This window comes from Schistocerca nitens, chromosome 2 (assembly GCF_023898315.1).
Source record: "Schistocerca nitens isolate TAMUIC-IGC-003100 chromosome 2, iqSchNite1.1, whole genome shotgun sequence".
Taxonomy (NCBI): Eukaryota; Metazoa; Arthropoda; class Insecta; order Orthoptera; family Acrididae; genus Schistocerca; species Schistocerca nitens.
In genome coordinates, this window is record NC_064615.1 from 683,764,301 (window position 1) to 683,781,116 (window position 16,816).

The window sequence follows — 16,816 nt, forward strand, 5'->3', positions numbered from 1 at the left end:
TTCTGGCCGCATCTATACAGTAGAGGCACACCAAGGCACTCCACCTCAGCAGGGTTTGTTTATGGGGGAGGCAGCGATCTTAAACGTGACACCTCTTAAAAATAGAGTTTTTCTTAAAATTTAATTACAAATATTTATTTTAAAATTTTTAGTTTAATGTTTCCGTTATTATTTTCATTACAGTTACTTATAAGTGGTTATAGAAGAACAATTAAGAGAATATTACAAAAGCTGTACTAAAACGTCAACTCTTGGACAGTTCCAGAATATTTAGTTGTAGAAAATAATGCAAACGGTTTAAAATACATTTATTTTATGCTGAAAACGTTTGGATGAGCTACAATTTTAGTAAAATGTGGTGTTATACTCAAAACGCCTACTCTTAGTTATGTGCCGAGAGTTGGATGTTATTTCTAAATACGTTTTTCAACGAATTGTATTTCTGTTTGATATTAATGCCTAAGCCTCCTCCCCTCGTCCAGAAGACATTTTGCATTGCCCCCTCCATTACTTTACTCTTAGAACATGTAGGCGGTAACACACACACTCAGTTTCAGATCTTTCGGCATGTGTACTGCGGAAACAACTTTCTTGAAACGCCGTGATTGTCTCCCATTGTGACGCAGAAGTTTGTAATTTGTTTCAAACGTGCGTACTGCCTGCCTTTGTAATTGTGGAAAGGCGAGGCGCGCTGCAACGTCACCCTCGGATTCGACCGACGCTTCAAACAGGATGGTATCGACACATGAGAGAAAAAGGCCAGAGTTCGGAAGTTGATGTGAGGTAAAATATGGGTAAATGATGCCACATTAGCTCCAAATTTCGCCAAAATTCTACTAAGCGTCACCGTAGACGTGTCATACGATAGGGAGGTCGTAACACCACTTCTTAGCCACATTCGAACCCTGGTTTTGACGCTTCTCTGATGGAGGTCAGAACTGCAACGCTTGCGGTTGCAGTCAAGCGGTTTCCTTACGAGTGGCTGAGAAAAATATTTCAGGCTCATCGCCGCTGAGAATCGACATGAAAAGGCCGTAGGGGGTGGCATAAAGGGCGTCAATGAAAGCACCAATTTCCTCCGAGCGTTGATTCCCAGACATTTCGCGCTCTAAAACGAAAGATTCCAGTGTGGTGAGCAGCAGGACGACGTTCGTGACAACCTCTGACACTGCTGACACCCTCCAGCCGACTCAACCCTTCTCTAAGGACACAGTGGGCCGTAAATCCCAGGGAATGTGAGGGCACCCCTTTGGAGCGCACTGTGGCTGGCTCTGAGCACTATGGGACTTAACATCTGTGGTCATCAGTCCCCTAGAACTTAGAACTACTTAAACCTAACCAACCTAAGGACATCACACACATCCATGCCCGAGGCAGGATTCGAACCTGCGACCGGAGCGGTCACGCGGCTCCAGACTGAAGCGCGTAGACCGCACGGCCACACCGGCCGGCGAGCGCACTGTAAATGCAGATTTTGATCCAGTGTACACGGTGGAACCACAAGGTGCTGTTCAAACCCATTCGACGAAATCCGAGCGCCACCCGAATTAGGAAAGGGCGCTTATGTTTTCTTCAGCCCGCGCAGGGCGTCATGCATTTGTACCATTACAGAGGTTGGTTACTGGCATGTTTGAGCCAAAAGTCAAACGTCTTCGTCGTGATTAGACTAGATTAGTACTTGTTCCACAGATCATGAATACGACACTTCGTAATGATGTGGAATGTGTCAGGTTAATAAAAGGTGTCTATACAAGATATTACATTACAGAAAATATTACATGAAACTTAATATTATTAATTTTTTTAGTGGGGCGTAGGGAAATTACCCACTTACTATATCCAAAAATTCATCTAATGAGTAGAAGGAGTTGCCATTCAGAAATTCTTTTAATTTCCTTTTAAATGCTAAATGACTATCTGTCAGACTTTTGATACTATTAGGTAAGTGACCAAAGACTTTTGTGGCAGCATAATTTACCCCCTTCTGAGCCAAAGTTAGATTTAACCTTTAGTAGTGAAGATCATCCTTTCTCCTAGTGTTGTAGCCATGTATACTGCTATTACTTTTGAATTCGTTCGGATTGTTAAGAACAAACTTCATAAGGGTCTGCAGGATGATCCTGGATGAGCTCCAGCAATTATTCTGATTACACGCTTTTGTGCAATGAAGACTCTTTTACTCAATGATGAGTTACCTCAGAACATGATGCCATACGAAAACAGAGAATGAAAATAGGCGTGGTAAGCTAATTTACTGAGATGTATATCGCCAAAATTTGCAATGACCCTAATAGCATAAGTAGCTGAACTCAATGCATACACCTAGAAATTTTGAATATTCTACCTTAGCTACCGCTTTCTGATCGAAGTCTATATTTATTAATGGTATCATTCCATTTACTGTGTGGAACTGTATATACTGTGTTTTGTCAAAGTTTAATGAGAGCTCATTTGCAGAGAACCACTTAACGATTTTCTGAAAAACATAGTTTACAATTTCATCAGTTAATTCTCGTCTGTTGGGTGTGATAGCTATACTTGTATCATCGGCAAAAAGTACCAGCTTTGCATCTTCGTGAATATAGAATGGAAAGTCATTAATATATATTAAGAACAGCAGAGGACCCAAGACCGAACTTTGCGGCACCCCGTTCATGATTGTTCCCCAGTTTGAGAAATCAGCAGTTTTTTGCATATTATGTGAACTGCTTATTTCAACTTTCTGCACTCTTCCAGTTAGGTATGATTTAAACCATTTGAGCGCTGTCCCATTCATACCACAGTACTTGAGCTTATCTATAAGTATTCCATGATTTACACAATCAAAAGCCTTTGAGAGATCACAAGAAATCCCAACGGGTGACTTCCGGTTACTCTTTCATTAGTGAAAATATACAGTATATAGCATTTTACGGTGAAAAACCGTTCTGGAAACCAAACTGACATTTTGTTAAAACTGTGGAAGAGAACTATAGCGTTTCGAGGAAGTAATCCTTTAACTGGGCTACACAGTGTAGATTTCAGTGCTAGCCGTTTGAATATGTTGGTTTTATGTGGGAAGAAGAAAACTTTCGTATAAATTGATTTATATTTTTGGTGTATGTTTTTTTCGCCAGTTTTTCATAACACGCAAATAGCAGAGTGTTATCAGTCGATCCATTTCAATTTTATATGGACGAATGTCATAGCTTTTGGAGACTGTCGAGCACACGAATTGTACAGTTTCAGGGGCTTACATCGGGGCGAAGGTGAAGGACCGTGGTCCAGCACGGCTGCAGAAGAAGGAAGAGCGAAGAAGGAAGGAAGCACCATGTGGGGGCCCGCGTCCCTGCTGATGGTGCTCGTGGTGCTAGTAGGAGCGGCTGGAGGTGGTCTACGCATAGGTCAGTGGCGCCCACACAGTTGCACAACCACCAATTACACTGAGGTCACAAAAGTCACGGGGTAGAGATATGTTGTGAGGTGACAGACTTTCCGGGCGGATGTGAAGACCGCAGTTTCTGTGGTAAAAATCGCGGCAAAGTGGCAGTCAAGAATCTGGCGTGTCTTGACAGCAGCAGAATCGTCCTAGTTTCAGCACTGACCAACAGATGGCGGTACTTTAAATAAAAAGAATACGGTCAGTTTGGCGTCCAGCCACGTGACGGGGAAACTCCACGGCCGGCACGGAGGCTCATGGCGGGCTTTCTCGGAGCCGTTTTTAGCATAGAGCTAAAGTAAATGTATGATCCAGAAATAAATATAAACTGATCCCAATGTGGCACAAAGGAGCTTGTAGACTCATTTTAAAGCGGAAAATTAGCCGGTTGTGCTCACATAAACGCGCCTGCGTTTCCTTTGGTAGTTTTGAATTATAATAAATCGAGTATTTTAATAACTAAGTAAGATTGGGAATTGGACATCTTGGAGACGCTCTGACAAAATTTTACGAACGAGGTGTCAAATGAAAGGTCTGAATGAGTAGTCTTAAGGTATCTATGTAACTTTCTTTACAAGTTTTAAAAATTCAAATGAGGAGCCGGAATGCTGTTTTCGCGATTAAAAATGCAGAATTTTGATAACAAAAAAATAAGAACTATAAAGATAGCGGCAGTATGGAAAAGTAGACAGAAGGAAATAGGCAATACAATAATAATATCAGCTATTTAAGCATTGAAAGTATATTTTAAATAATGTAAAGTTCTATATGAAGAACACATAATTTTTAATAATATGAGAATAAGGTCCCGTACAGACATTTTGATGATCAATCTGAATTCAGCGGAAAATTTCCGTCTGAATAGAAGTGTTGCATACATTTTATTGTATCTATATTAAATGTAAAAGTAAATTTTGTGTGCAAACAAACTTGATTTGACTTCAAAGTGTTCAAACCGAGGGCTTTTAATGGCAGCCATTTTCTGTGGTAGGGGGCAGTCATTCAATTGAGTTGAAAGGGGTAGCACGTGTAACTGGCAAAAGTCCGTACACGAATTGGACTTACTTGTTAGAATATTTTGCGACCGCGAGGTCGCGTGGAACTTGTGATTTTCGCGAGTTGGGTGCTGCTGGACTGTGAAGAATTCTCTCTGGTGCGTTTGTGAGACTTGTGAAAATTCCACCCGCGAGTTGAACTTACAATATTTTCGTACCGCGAAGTCGTGTCGAACTTTAACTCTGAACAACCGCTGTGGGGCATAATGATTTCAGCTTGCGGTTTGACTTCGGATTGTGTTTGGTTTATTGTTATTTTTCTAGAAGTATTCTCCGCTCGGAACTTTGTTCTTCTTGGAGTTTCAGCTATTTTAAAAGAAACGATAAGTGAATAACTGCTGAATGATTGTGATTAATATTTGAGTGGCGCTGTTGAACTAACTCGGTAAATATCTAAGGTCAAATCAAGAACACTTAACAGTATTTCAGTCAAAGCTGTCCTGAACAAGTTAAAATAAACTCCAGTTAGTTAAGGCTGTGGTTGTTCACTAAAAATTATTCCTCCATGCTAACATTTGTTTTTATGAACTTGAAATTAATTTAAAATTACTGGGGATAGTGCAGCGGATGTGGCTGGCATCCCTCAGACCTATCGTAGCCAATTTAGTAAAGAAGTCCAACCACATTTTACGGAACTCCAAGGAGATGCATGCTATGTAGGTGCCTGGGTGATAATTGTTTTTTATTTTGTTTTATCGCGCAGAAGCACGTGGGAGCTCGAGTCATCTAGTTTTACTAGATAACTGATATTGAACTAAAATTATTGTGACCACCCAGTGCAACCAGTGTGTTTCTTCCGATCTCCCGCATAGAGAGAAACCGTAGCACGTCGCAAATGGTTTTCTCGACCCAGCGCAGCTCGTAAATGGGTATTTCTCGTCCGTAGTAGCTCAGAATGTACATATAAAGGTAGCGCTAGTAACGCGTACAGGGTATAAAAGAACAGTGAACTGGCAGAGCCGCTAAGTTTACTCAAGTGATTCACTTGAGAAAGGCTCCAGCGTGATTATGGAGGAACGACGAGAATTTTTAGAAACTGGTTCAAATGGCTCTGAGCACTATGGGACTTAACTTCTGAGGTCATCAGTCCCCTAGAACTTAGAACTACTTAAACCTAACTAACCTAAGGACATCACACAACACCTAGTCATCACGAGGCAAGAATTTTTAGACTTAGAAAAAAGAATGCCAGTTGCAGCTAGACGCATGGGATATTCCATTTCGGAAATCGTTAGAGAATTCAATATTGCAAGATCCGCATTGTCAAGAGTGTGTCGAGAATACCAAATTTCGGGCATTAACTCTTACCACGGAGAACCCAGTGGCCGACGGCTTTCTCTCAATGATCGGTAGCAGCGGTGTTTGCGTAGAGGTGTCAGTATTAACAGACAAGCAACACTTCTTGACATAACAGCAGAAGTCAATGTGGCGCATACGACGAACTTATCCGTTAGAACAGTCTGGTGAAATCTAGCGTTGATGGGCTACGAGGCCAGGCGACCGACATGAGTGCCATTGCTAACAGCACATCGCCTGCAGCGCCTCTCCCAGGCTCGGGAATATATCGAATGTACCCAAGATGACAGGAAAACCGTGACCTGGTCAGATAAGTCCTCATATCAGTTGGTAAGAGTTGGTGGTAGGGATCGGGTGTGACGCAGACCTCACGAAGCCGTCGACACAAGTTGTCCAGAAGGCTCTGCGCGACCTGGCGGTGGCTTCATAATGGCGTGGTCTGTGTTTGCATGGAATGGGCTGGGTCCTCTGGTCCAATGAACCGAGCATTGATCATTTTCAGCCATTGATGGACTTCATATTCCCAAGCTACTATGGAATTTTATTCATGACAAGACGCCATGTCACTGGGACACAGACGTTTGCGATTGGTTTGAAGACATTCTGAACAATTCGAGCGAATGATTTGGCCACCCAGATCGCCCGACACGAATCTCATCGAACATTTATGGGTCATAGTTGGGGGGTGAGTTGGTGCACAAAATCTTGGACCGGCAACACTTTCGCAATTATACACGGGTATAGAGGCAGCACTGCTCAGCATTTTTCTGGGGTCTTCCAACTACTTGTTGAATTCATGCCACGTCGAGTTTCTGGGGAATAGAAGATTACAGATATCCCATAACTTTTGCCACAACCGAGAGAGGTGGCGCAGTGGTAAGCACACTGGACTTGCATTCGGCTGGGTTCAAACCCGAGTTCGGCAGCCCTGATTTGCGTTTTCCGTGATTTTCTGAAATAGCTCCAGGCGAATTCCGGGATAATTCCTTTGAAACGGCACGGCCGATTTCCTTCCCCATCCTTCCCTAATCGGAGACTGTACTCCATCTCCAATGACCGTCGACAGGACGCTAAACATTAATCTCCTTCTCCTCCACTTTCGTCACCTCAGTGTACATATGGTCTACACTGTATTACATCACTTAACACATTCCCGGCAGCCATGTAAACGGCACTGTGTAAGTAGCCGCGGTGCGGGAAGCTGTATGGCGACTTTCACATTCACACATGAAGGGTTGGTGGTGCCCACCAGTTACCAGACAGCCGTGGCCCTGTGGACCTGATAGAAGCTTCCACTGCAGCAGCTGCCTGCCGTGCCACACACAAAGTGCAACATATGAGATGTGATCAAAAAGTAACGGGAATATTTTGATTTCGCGGGCTTTATACATCATATTTTCAATTTTTTTTTGCGTTTTTGGTACATGTGTTACTGATGTATGTTTTCATATTCAGCTCTTTTGAATATTTAGTTTATTGTTGACATTCGAAAAGGTTATTCGTGTTTTCAAGTGCTCGCCGAATTTTTACTTTCGAAAAAGGTGGATAAAATAACTTGCATTAAATTTTACTTGAAAAATGGAATAAAGTGCAGCACCGTATTCGAAATGTTGACTGTGGCTTTTGGTGAATCTACTGTGAGTAAGACAAGAGTTTACGAGTGGTATAAACGTTTCAGAGAGGGTCGAGAAGATGCCCTGGACGCCCTAGCACATCAATTACCGACGACTATGTGGAAAGAGTAGGGAAAATGGTTCAGAAAATCACCGAGTCACCATCGGAGAGGCTCCTAATGACATCGGCATCTCATTTGGCTCGTGCCAAGACAATTTTTTCGGGTCTTTTGGGCATGAAACGTGTAGCAGCAAAGTTTGTTTCGAAATTGTTGCATTTCAGATAAAAACCACATCGCGTAGACATAACTCAGGAACTGCAGACTGAAGTCGGCAAAGATCTAGTACTTCTAAGGAACGTTGTAATAGGTGACGAAACAGGGTATACGGGTATGGCATCGAAACCAATGCCTAGTCGTTCAGTGGAAGCTACCTGATGAGCGAAGACCAAAAAAATTCGACAACTTCAGTCACATGTAAAGGTTCTTCTCATTATTTTCTTTCATTACAATGGGATAGTGCATCATGAGTACCTTCCTTATGGTCGTAAAGTCAATAAGTAATACTGACTGGAAGTTATGCGCCGTCTGCGTGAAGCAGTCCGAAGAAAATTTCTAGAACTGTGGCAAAACCACTCGTGGAAATTCTACCACGGTAATACTACCGCTCAGATCTCAATGGCTGTTCGTGATTTTTTGGCAAAGAAACAAAAGTGCTCTGGTGTCTCAACTACGGTACTCGCTGGACATGGCCTCTTGCTATTTCCTTCTGTTCCCAAGGCTGAAGAGAACCACGAAAGAACGTCGTTTTGACACCACTGATGAGGTAAAAACATAATCACAGAAGGAACTGAACGCCATAAAGCAATGTAAGTTCCAGAAGCGCTCTCCATATTGGAAAAACCGACGGCACAAGTGTATTACATCTGTGGGGATTACTTTAAGGGGGACAAAGTTGATGGTGCTAAGTAAATAAAGGTTCTTTAAGAAAAAGTTCCTTTACTTCTTGAACGTACCTCGTATCTTTCCTGGTAACGCCCATAGGCTCGTCCTATGCCTTACTGTGGACGCCAGTGCTGGCTTATAATAACCGTGGGGGAAGCCATGAGATTATGACCTGGTAATTTCTGTATTAAGTTTAGATACATGCTTGAAGATGATTCACGGTTGAAACTGGCCAATTGGACGGATAATAAAAAGTATGCAGCCTACTTCGACCACGTTTTCATTCTCAATACACGTCCAAGCAGTGGACCACAAATATAAAATTTTAAAACCCCTGCATTCCTTCTACATGGGTTGTGTTCCAGGTCTACCAGGCTGCCTTGAGGGGTTGTAAGTTACCCGAACGGTAAGCGGTTCGTGTTTTCCAACACTCATTGGAAGAAATCATCTGCGAGTCCTGGTAGGAAGCAGGACTTTATAGAGAGTACTTTTGGTAGTAGTAGGATGTGGCCGATCAGATGCATGCATTCGAGTCCTGAAGGTGGTTGTCAGAGCGACCTGAATGTTTCATGACAGTTTCGTGGAGCAGGTTTGGAGCTTGCGGCAGCCCTCGCGAGAGTAGGAGACGAGTCATGGGGCCTGTGGCTCAAAAGTTACGTTTTAAGAGTTTTCCGTATTACAAGGGGGTAATCAGATGACCTTGGCGATCAGGCTATTTAATTTTTCTTAATGGAAAGGTCGAAACAGTTTGAAAGTACGTCTCCATTGTGCGGGGACAGAGTCGCTTTCAATCGACAAGGAGAGTGTTACTTTTCGGAGCACCTATTACGTCAGTGCCCAAACGTGTCGCTTGAAACAAACTGGTTAGTTGTTGTTGAAATATTTTTAAGCAAAAAGTTTTGAACAAAAATTGATCAATTTATTTGAGGAGGCACATTTAGCATCGACACAATAAGTGTTCTGAGTTATTGTATCATGTTCGCATGGCTCTTTGCGACTTTGCACTACAATTCGAGTGCTGCTGCTTTGTGAGCGGGGGCCTTGTACACCAGGTGGTGGACTCAGTAACTTGCTGGAGGCGCTGTTCGGTGAACGACGTCAATTTGACAAGGTTTAACTGAAGCCAATAAATTACATTTGTTCCCGTGAAAATTTGGACGTAGTGTGGTTGTGTGAATTTTAGTTGTTGTAGAAATTAACCGGCGGAAATTTCTAGTAGTCACTTGGATGTGGTGCACTGAAATGTTAGGGGTGGCGTTTTTCAGTCCAGTGCTCGGATCTCAGAATTTTACTGGAAGTAAATAGATAGCGACAAGGCTGCAACTATTGACTCTGGAGTAGAGAGACGTATAATCCTGTCTTCCGTGCCATTTTTCCCATTTATATGAGGAGCACAGACAAAGACTTTTAGCCGATGCTGCCTTGCATCAGTGCGTTTGTGAAGCTAAAAGAGTGTTATATGTGTATAGATGAGAAAAAAAGAACGAGAGGTGCAAAGGTAGCTGTTGCATTCAAGATATAGTCGACAAAATCGTAGTATGGTATTCATCAACTGAAGGTGGATATAAACGCGGAACGAGTCTTTGCATACGTAAGCCCACATCAAATGTGACAAGTAATTGAATCCGCAGCCGCGGAACTTAGCCACTATTATCATCGATGAATTAAATATTTAAAAACTAATCTCATATCGTGTTCCTCACAGTATTTGCTCAAATTTTTCTACCCATTTAAAAGTACTGGAAGAATTTCTCAGAGTAGTTGCAGAGCTCTTTAAATAGGACGTGAAATAACCATATTTGCTACTTTTCAGTTTAATTCGATGAATTCACTTTATGGGTTGAGTTGTTTGGGGGGGGGGGGGGGGGGGGGAGACCACTCAGCGAGGTCATCGGTCTCATCGGATTAGGGAAGGACGGGGAAGGAAGTCGGCCATGCCCTTTCAAAGGAACCATCCCGGCATTTGCCTGGAGCGGTTTAGGGAAATCACGGAAAACCTAAATCAGGATGGCCGGAGGCGGGATTGAACCTTCGTCCTCCAGAATGCGAGTCCAATGTGCTAACCATTGCGCCACCTCGCTCGGCAATTCACTTTATCGTTTTCCTTTGTCTTCATGATCTACATTAACTAAAATTCGTGCCTGAGTTTCATCATTTTCCATTTCGCTGTGACTGTGTTGAGAGAGTGGGAAGGAACAATATCAAAAGAAGGGGCGGCTGGAACGACCCTAACTAAATTACCTACCACTTTGATGTGCTGAACGAATTAAGATGATTATCTGAAATGATAATAAATTTGAAATGTTTTGGTGAAAGCCGGAACAGGTCCTACTGTAGCTGCCCAACATATCCAAGCATAATACTCTCACCTCACAATGTATAATGAAGCAGTAGTAAGAATTCAAGTAGTGTCGCAGATAATCAGTACACCGATGCCCAGACAGGATGCAATTGAACACTTCTAACCAGTATTATCTCAAAATGCCAAGCCGCTTTAGTCTGATTCGGTTTGTCGCAAAATGCTTCAATGCTGAGTTAATATATCTACATAAATTTACTATACGTTTCATCTTGACATTACATTGGTGTGAGGTTGTTTAATGATCAAAAAAGACATTAAAAATACACTCGTTGCACAGCAGCTGCTGGATGAACATGAAATCGCCGAGGTGTTGTGCTGCTATTTGGACATGCTGTAGGAAAAGTGTGAAATGTGCTTTCATGACGAGGGGTCCGTTTTCTGCTACTTAACGCGTAGTTGTTAGTTTAAGATTTACCAATATTCGTTTACATTTTACACAGCGAACACTTTCTCCAAGTTTACAAGATCGATGCCGATTTCGTTGATGAAGCAGCTGAGCCACAGAATTAAATTTCCTGTCGCACGGTGACATTTATTTTGACTCAGTTTCTTATTGATTTATTAACTTTCTGTTTAAAATAGCATGAGGGAAAGCTGCAGTGATTATATAGTGAGCGACGTGTCGCATTGGTTATGTAATGGTCTTGTATTTGAGAGGATCTGGTTCAAATCGCGTACCGGTAATCCAGATTTAGTTTTTCTGTTGTTTCCCTAAACTGCTCAATAAAAAGTAGAAAAGAACACGCCTGATGTCCTTCCCTAGCCTTCTCCAAACCTACGCTGAGCATCACTTCGAACGACCTGGTCGCTGACGCTATGTTGGGTCCTAATCTTCCTTCTTTTGGTCGTACCGCTGTACAACGACCGTGAAATATGCAACCGAAACTACTTCTCACATCTAGTTACACCGGGCGCCTCACTTGTCAGTACATGCAGGCGACACCATCGTATTCCCAAAGGTGAGTTCCAGAGATACGTGGAAACATGTTGGCATGCATTCAACGTTTCAAAAACATGAAAAATGTCATATGGTTCACGTTCAGAATTAAAAAATACTGCTACTCTTCTAAATTCACTGTAAATAAAAACAAAATATTATTGAAAATCGTTCTAACAATGTTGAGCAACATGGTAGAAAAAAATGGTTCAAATGGCTCTGAGCACTATGGGACTTAACATCTGAGGTCATCAGTCCCCTAGAACTTAGAACTACTTAAACCTAACTAACCTAAGGACATCACACACATCCATGCCCGAGGCAGGATTCGAACCTGCGACCGTAGCAGTCGCGCGGTTCCGGACTGAAGCGCCTAGAACCGCTCGGCCACACCGGCCGGCCAACATGGTAGAAGTTCGCCTCGTGTTTGTAATTGGTGGAGTAAGCATAAGGTGACTTTTTATACAAGCTGATTCGAAGAGAAAGAATAGATTTCAGCTGTTTATTACAGAAAAACTGAAAATTAGAAACACCTTGCGCATGTCACTGGGTAGAAGGAAGGAAATGTCAAAATATAAGCATCAGTGACAAGATAATTACTATTCTCATCCTGTGGAAAAGTCTATTAGTGTCCATTTCACTTGCATTCACACGGATGGAATTAGACTGTTTTTGGAGTATGTTCTGTATTTTGACACTGTTCAACACAATGTAGTGATTCACATGTAAGTTTATCACAATATGCACATTTTGAACACTGCACCGTTAATCATACAAATGTCCGTAGTGTGCTTCGTTTACTTAAGCGGAATGTAAATATTTTCGCGACGCGCTGGGTAGCCAACGTGGCATTATACACTGGGAATAAAACCGCCCAAGGGTCTTCAAGAAAATGCAGACACCTACTTTTAACAGTCAGGCTTGATATGATTGTAATATAATATGGTGGAAAACCAAATTTATGACTCTGTTGTAAGCATCGGAGGTAATGAATGTTTTTTCATGGTGGTATATCATAAAATTTATCGAATGTGGTATATCATAATTTCCAAAATCACTCAATTATCGAATGTCATAAGAATTTGCTGCTGTCGTCGTAAGACCGCCCCCGTGTCGAGCCGTTGGACCGCAGACAGGTAGTGGCTGGACCGCCCCCGTCCGAGTCGGTGCGGCGTCGGCTGCCGTCGGTTGCATCGTGGTTTGGATCTGCTACTGGCTAGAAGTCACGCTGCAGCAGGTCTTGTTTCTCCTTTCCCACGTCCCTCATTTTGAGACGGGTACATGAAATGTCAAAATATAAGCATCAGTGACAAGATAATTACTATTCTCATCCTGTGGAAAAGTCTGTTAGTGTCCATTTCACTTGCATTCACACGAATGGAATTAGACTGTTTTTGGAGTATGTTCTGTATTTTGACACTGTTCAACACAACGTAGTGATTCACATGTAAGTTTATCACAGTATGCACATTTTGAACACTGCACCGTTAATCATAAAAGTATCCGTAGTGTGCTTCGTTTACTTAAGCGGAATGTAAATATTTTCGCGACGCGCTGGGTAGCCAACGTTGCATTATTGTTTTGCGGCGCGGCTGGCTGTACAGTCTGTCACATTAAATTTGGCACACAGAGGCGCTTCATATCAAACTACTAAAGGTCATCAGTTCAAATTAATTATTAATACAGTCAACAGTACTCAACGTTCAGAGCGTTCATAAGGTTACGTGATCACAGTTTTTATCACTGTTCATCATTATTCACAATGTAAATCACAGTTCTTCACGCGTCACTAGTTCCTGCGAAACACGTTTCACTGTTCTGATTGCTGTCAGTAGTTTTCCACAGTACTTCATAGACAATATATATCCAAATCACACTTTTCAAGTAATGAGGTCTGCTACACTTGCACATAAGTTCATGTTACCATGACTGAATAACAAAATTTAAAATTTCACACTGTGACATGGACATGAGTCAATATAAAACTTTCAGAATCTGCTACATTATCTTGACCATGAGATCATTACTGAACAGTCCAGATAACAGTACATTTCCATTTTTATTACAGATACATATATTTATATATTTCTATTTTTTACTTTTTTTATTGGGATTGTTATTTACCATGTTTTTGGGACAGATGTTCATGTTCCGTTTATCTAACCGGAATGTTACTCATAAGAGCATTTTAAATGACTTCGTAATGAAACCGTGTACGTAAATCAGTACACATTCAGATTTCGCTTGGCTAGTGGTGAAAGCAGTTTATTTTATTTTTTATTTATTTATTTATTTTTTCAGTCACACAGCTCACACACCACAAACACTTGCTACGTGTGTGCGACTACGTGACTTAAACTTATGAAAATATTTTTGTTATATCCATTCTTACACACGAACAAAAATATTATTTAAGCATTTTAATTATTTCTATCCTACGTATAGAAAGGTAAAATTCCTCACGTCTAATGCAACAACACTCAAGTGTTTATCAAGTTATTTATCCCTTTTAGAGTAAAAATACATTTATTATGGGGATTCTCTACTCCTTGTTCAAATAATTCAACAACATTGCAGTGTAATACTTGACATAAAAGCTTATAAACTAATAAATACATAATATTATCAAATTATTAATGCTAATTATTTTACTATAAACATTGTATTTACAGTTATGGGGTAGTGCAGTTGCACTTCTGATTGTTCCTTTGTATTTCTTAGTCCAGGGGACCGAGTAAGATGCTCTGCAATAGGTCTTGTGCGGATATACTTTCATATTATACTGGTAATCTTTTATGATTCCAGGGCGTTCGGTGAATACTTCGAGGTATCCGGATAATAATTCTGTTAATTGTCTAGCCTCTGAAGCATTAATGCAAGTTGCCTCCTGTACTTTCTCTTCTATTGTTGTGACGATGTCACTCATGTTGCTGGGTACATCGTTATTTCGATTTTTGTGACACATCTGTGGGTGCTTATGATCCAACTCTAACAACTTCTGTTTGCTGACAGAAAGATTCATTTTTCTCATCAGCAGAAGGTTCGCAACGGACTCCCGATTCAGCATTAATGTTATGGGTCGCTGTTGGTACTTAAGTGCACATGTCCCACGGGCGAGATCAATTACAGCTTCTCTTTCCCGAAGGGAGTCAAGAGCCAGAAGCACCGGTACTGACAAGTTATCCATTAGTAGGAACGTGCATAATAAGCGATCATTTCCAAGGAAACTTCCACCTGTGTCTGGTATTTTATACTCTGCGCCTTTTTTTCCCAATGCCCCTATAACCTTACAATTTGCAACCGGCAAAATCGGCAATCTCCTTATCTCCGATACGTTCTTGATAAACTGCGTGTTCATAACTGATACATTCGCACCTGTGTCAAGCAGAATAGTAGTTGTTACACCATTTACAGCTTCGGTGACACTTGCTTGGATATTTTCCCTTTGTGGCTTATCAGAGACAGCAGGTTCCTGATATAGCTCATCTTCGATCCTGTTGCCATCCTGATACCGTATCATGTTTTTTTTTGTTCTGTCGACCTATTGCCTTCATTGTTGGCCTCGGTCACCTGGCGAAGGCGTACAGGGACAGAAATTAGTTTGTTGGCTTCTGAGTGTTTTGTTTTGTTTCCGAAGGTACCTCCACTGTTGTAACATTTTGTGAGTTTTCAGTGGGAGGAGGCCTGGTTGGATCCCACCACGGTGGATATTGATTGCTTGGTATAGGTATGGCCTGTACATAATTTATTGGCTGACCTGAATTGATAGATTTTTGCTGCGGCTGCCAATGATTTGGCCCTGGCTGTCGCCAATATTCACTGTCCCCCCCCCCCCCCCCCCATATTTTTAGGCTTGTCTTTATATGGACTGTCTGACCTGTTGTAATTTCGTCTCTTTCGGTTGCTATTGTTATTGTTTGGGTTTTCATTGTGGTATGGCCTCTGATTACCATTCGGTTGTTGGTGTTCTTCGGCCTTTTGATAATTACTGTTATTATTATTATTAGGATAACCAAAATTTTGGTTGTAGGGATTCCTACTACTATTATTATTATTGTATTTTCCGTTACTATAAGCTTTACTTTTATTTTTCTATGGACTACCTTCGCCCCTATTTCCATTATTTCCATTCCATGAATTTTTTCTATTAGGACTATTATTATTGCTGATCACGTCAGAATTTTTTCTGTCGTCTCCTTGCACTAGATACAGAGAATCAATTACAGACAGAAATTCTTTCAGATCGGTGTCTGTAACATTAAATAATTTTTCTCTAATATGTATGGGTAATCTAGCTTTTAACACTCGTAATAAGTCTCTGGTGGTTACTGGCTCGTCCCAGTACCGGGTCATGTTAATATATTTTTCAAAGTACTTTCTTAAGGAACCTGACTTCGGATTGTACACTTCTACATTGTAAACAATTTTACGGAGTCGCTCTTGAGTAGACGCTAACCAGAATTGCTCAAGGAACGCCTTGTGAAAGTCGTGGAAAGTCTTGCAAGTTTCTGGTGCATTTAATGCCCAGAGTGACGCATCACCAGAAATATGTGAAACCACAAACTGTATTTTCTGTTCTTCCGACGATGATTTTGGAAGCACACTTTTGAAGTTTCGAATGAAAACTACTGGATGTATGTTTTTCTTGCTTTCTTCGTTAAATATTTGAAACTGTCTATGCTTAATTAAGCTTTCTTCATGCATCAAAGTAGTTAAGTGCATGGAATTGCTATCATTCGCAGGTGGTGTGGTTACTTGATTACAAGTACATTCTATTCCAGTATTATTGTTCCTTGGTGTCACATATTGCTCTGGTAATATCGGTTGATTACCAAAATTTGGTCTTCCTGCTGGTGCATTAAAATTCGCCGTTAGATTATCTGCGATCTTATACCTGTCAGTACCAGTGTTGTCATTACTGCATACTGTCAGATTTTCAAACTTTTGATTTTCAGAGCTCAGCACCTTGGCTACTTCTGTTCGGACTTGCTTTCGGATTTCCGAGGGAATGTCCTCCTGCATTGTTTCCACAGCGGTAGCCAAGGCTTTGAATTGGTTGACTAGTCTCCCACAAACATTCCAGTTCAGGTCAATAGTCTTGAAACTGAATACTTCAGTTTCAAGACTATTGACCTGAACTGGAATGTTTGTTAAGGGGCTCCGGAAAGGCTCAAAATCATGAAAAGTTCAA

General features: G+C 41.4%; 1 protein-coding gene across 1 annotated transcript in view; it reads left to right on the forward strand.

Annotated features, from left to right (window-relative positions):
* The window catches only part of LOC126235248 (glutamate receptor ionotropic, kainate 2-like), a 309,725-nt gene that overhangs the window by 12,513 nt on the left and 280,396 nt on the right, over window positions 1-16,816 (forward strand). The window contains exon 2 of the mRNA XM_049943979.1: window positions 3,223-3,383. Coding sequence (XP_049799936.1) covers window positions 3,311-3,383 — 73 coding nt within the window. The 5' untranslated portion in view covers window positions 3,223-3,310. The remainder of the gene's footprint in view (window positions 1-3,222; window positions 3,384-16,816) is intronic.